Raw genomic sequence first — 3,159 nt, 5'->3', positions numbered from 1 at the left:
GATTTCACCCACGTGCGATATATATATATTTGTATGTCAACACTTACATTTCTTCTATACATGTTGTATTGGAGAAATAACAGGCCTTAGCAACCACCCGCCCACGCTACGTAAGTGGGTGTGGTCACGGCAAACAAGATGGCGGCTTGCACATGGGACAAAGTTATGAGCTTTCTAACAGCGAAAGAACATAGAGATACTGTCTAAAGACTTCTCTAGAAGCATTAGAAGGTAGAAAGAACCTTTATAAGTCTTAATAAGAACCCAGTTGTACTTGCAAGGTGGTGAAAACAATTATAGGAATATTTTTACACTAATACGCTTGTTAAAGTTGCCCCAAAAACTATGACAAATGACCATGGGCTATAATACACAGTAGTACAGGGTATTTTACAAAAAGGCTACTTCCATTCTTATTAGTCTTTTCAATACAGTATAAATAGAGCCTACCAGTATTTGATACCGGAGCAGAATAAGCATTAATATTAAATCTTGATGGCAACCTACGGAAGAACAAATGATGAGTTTATATCAAATAATGACTATATACCTTTCCTTATATGGTAGTACGGATAAACCAGGTGGGAGAGGGTATAGAGTGTCTAGTTTAGTCCATAAGTCAACCAACCATGGATCTATTACTGCATCAGGACTATAATATAACATGCAATGATGATAATAACAATAAAAATTAAAATAATAATAATAACAGTATTTTTTGTCATTACGTATTATAACAAAGTAAAGCAAAAATTAAACTAAGTTATAATGATAATGAAATTACAAAATATAAATTTAATAATAATAACAATGAACAATAATCTGGTACATGTTCCTCTCTATGCCATTGGCAAAATTTTTACCATTAAATTTTAAACCATATAGTCCCTTACCCTAGATCATGTTGATCGTCACCATAAACAGGAGGAAGGAGGAATGATGCACCTAACTGACCCAAACGACGATACAGCTTCTTTGCAATAAAATTAAACCTGTAATGGTAGCAAAACACAGTTCACCCCAATGCTTAATTTATAATCAAACAAAATTAACTTTAGCATCAATACAACAACCATTGGACTATTGCCAAGTACATAACTAGACACTGTACTGTCTACATGCATCAAGAATATATAAAAGCCCTAAAACCAAGATCATAAATAGCTTATCTGCAGTTAATATATAACTACATGTAGATCTACAATTCTACATCATTAAAATTTTCCACAGATAATTTATAACTACATGTAAAAGTTTTCCTCCCTCCCTCTCTCCTCCTCACTCTCCTGCCATTACTTTAAATAAGATGAGTCTCCCAGTCCTACTACAGCAGTTTGGAGGTGCAATAAAGAGTCTGCTGGAAGGTTCCGCCTCAGTAAAAACCTCCAGAACTGTTTCATGTTATCAGGAGGATCCCCTTGGCCAGTTGTAGCACACACAAAGACACAGACAGGAGTGTTTATCAATCCAGACTGCATCATTTAAAAGATGCGGAATAAATCAAGAGAATTTACTAGTTTGGATACCTTGTCATATTCATCCAGGGCATAAATTTGAACATGGAACCTTCGCCTCCTTCCCTCGCGCTCTATTCTCTCGGCCACGTCTTGAGCCGTCCCTGTTTGACTTCCATAGAGAACCAGTAACTCTATTCTCTCGGCCACGTCTTGAGCCGTCCCTGTTTGACTTCCATAGAGAACGAGTAACTCTCTCTTGCCTGAGCTAGCCATGTGTATTAAGGCGGGGCTAAAATGAGCCATGCATCCATAGATATTAGAGTACACAGGGATTGGAAACGGGGGCGTAGGCTGGTTGATGTTGCTATTGGTTACCGGCCCAATACCTGGTTGATTTCCCATCTCCTCCATAGAGGATATGCGTGCTAAGTATATTCATTGCAAAATAATTATATTCATTGCATACCGTAATAACTTTCAAGAAAAAAAATTAGTTCGTTGGACGTCAACTTTCCATTGGCAGCAATGGAGAAATGATAGAAAAAGGCTTGGTACCAGGAAACCGCTCTGTATTTCTTGATAGCAATCTTTCAGGTGACTACTAGACCCCATTAGATCCTCAGGATGCTTTCTAAGCTTCCGAAAAAGGCCTCAAGAAGGTAGCAAGGCAAGAAAATGTGTTTTCCCCCATTGAACTCTTAATAAACTTGACGTCCAACATGGCGGCCAATTTACTGTGTGGGTGGATATACGGTACTAAAAAGCTATGAATATACTTAGCACGCATATCCTCTATTAGTGAGGCTGTACTGCAAGGACTTCGAAGGATATTTATGGAGATCCAAGAGGACGCTTACTTACGATATACCTACCGTTCCATATAGAAAGTGTTGGACTACCTGCAGTAAGGTTTTTACTTCTACAACGTTATTTTGCAACGAATTATAGGTACAACAAATTTTTTTCATTTTTCGCCCTTTTTCTGTAGTAACAAACTCATGCTTCATGGATGCTAACCTTAACTAGTATCATTCGATATGCAAATGGAAACTCTTTCATATGATTATAAAGATATTGCATTTTACTCTAGCTTGTTTTCAAAAAAGGGATTATAATGACAAAAAATACATTTTATGGTTTTAAAAGTGCCATAACATTAACATGGTAAAATTATCTATACAATAGAAAACAGAATTATAAAGAGGAAACGTTAGGCTTCTTGATGCATTAATTTCACTTGCATAGGAACACTTGTTTGCGAGATATTGCTCCTAAAAGAAAGAAAATCAAGGGTAAATTGTGACAAAAAATTTCAAGGAGCCTCTGTCAGCCTAGCAGCAATACAAATGAATGGAGGTTGGGCTACGCCCACGCTTCCGTTTCCAATCCCTTTCATTTACTCTAATATCTATGATGCCATAGATCATAGATATTAGAGTATAAAGGGATTGGAAACTGCGTGGGCGGCCTGTATAAACCAATGGAGGGCGAAGTTATCACTTCCCGCATCCTAGTTTCTCCTTAGCAACGGGAGAGGTCCACTTTTCTCTGTTCATAACTTAGTCCCAGTAGTTGCAAAAAATCAGCAAAAATATGCATAAAATACCTTATAACTTCTATATTTAACTATCCAAATTTCATACAGTTACTCAAAAGTAACAAACTGTTTCATTCATTACTAACAGCGGGTGTCAAGTGGGAC

The 3,159-nt window shown here is 37.1% G+C and overlaps 1 protein-coding gene across 1 annotated transcript in view; it reads right to left on the bottom strand.

Annotated features, from left to right (window-relative positions):
• The window catches only part of LOC100638366 (NADPH-dependent diflavin oxidoreductase 1-like), a 3,875-nt gene extending 2,119 nt beyond the window's left edge, over positions 1-1,756 (bottom strand). Inside the window, exons 1-5 of the mRNA XM_020006250.1 lie at positions 1,527-1,756; positions 1,297-1,472; positions 894-992; positions 551-652; positions 451-503 (exon numbers count right to left, since the gene is read on the bottom strand). Coding sequence (XP_019861809.1) covers positions 451-503; positions 551-652; positions 894-992; positions 1,297-1,472; positions 1,527-1,730 — 634 coding nt within the window. The 5' untranslated portion in view covers positions 1,731-1,756. The remainder of the gene's footprint in view (positions 1-450; positions 504-550; positions 653-893; positions 993-1,296; positions 1,473-1,526) is intronic.
• Positions 1,757-3,159: the final 1,403 nt, after the last annotated feature.

This window comes from Amphimedon queenslandica, unplaced genomic scaffold (assembly GCF_000090795.2).
Source record: "Amphimedon queenslandica unplaced genomic scaffold, v1.1 AMPQUscaffold_10187, whole genome shotgun sequence".
Lineage (NCBI taxonomy): Eukaryota > Metazoa > Porifera > Demospongiae > Haplosclerida > Niphatidae > Amphimedon > Amphimedon queenslandica.
The sequence above is the reverse complement of the archived record's forward strand: the minus strand, read 5'-3'. Positions and strand labels throughout refer to the sequence as shown.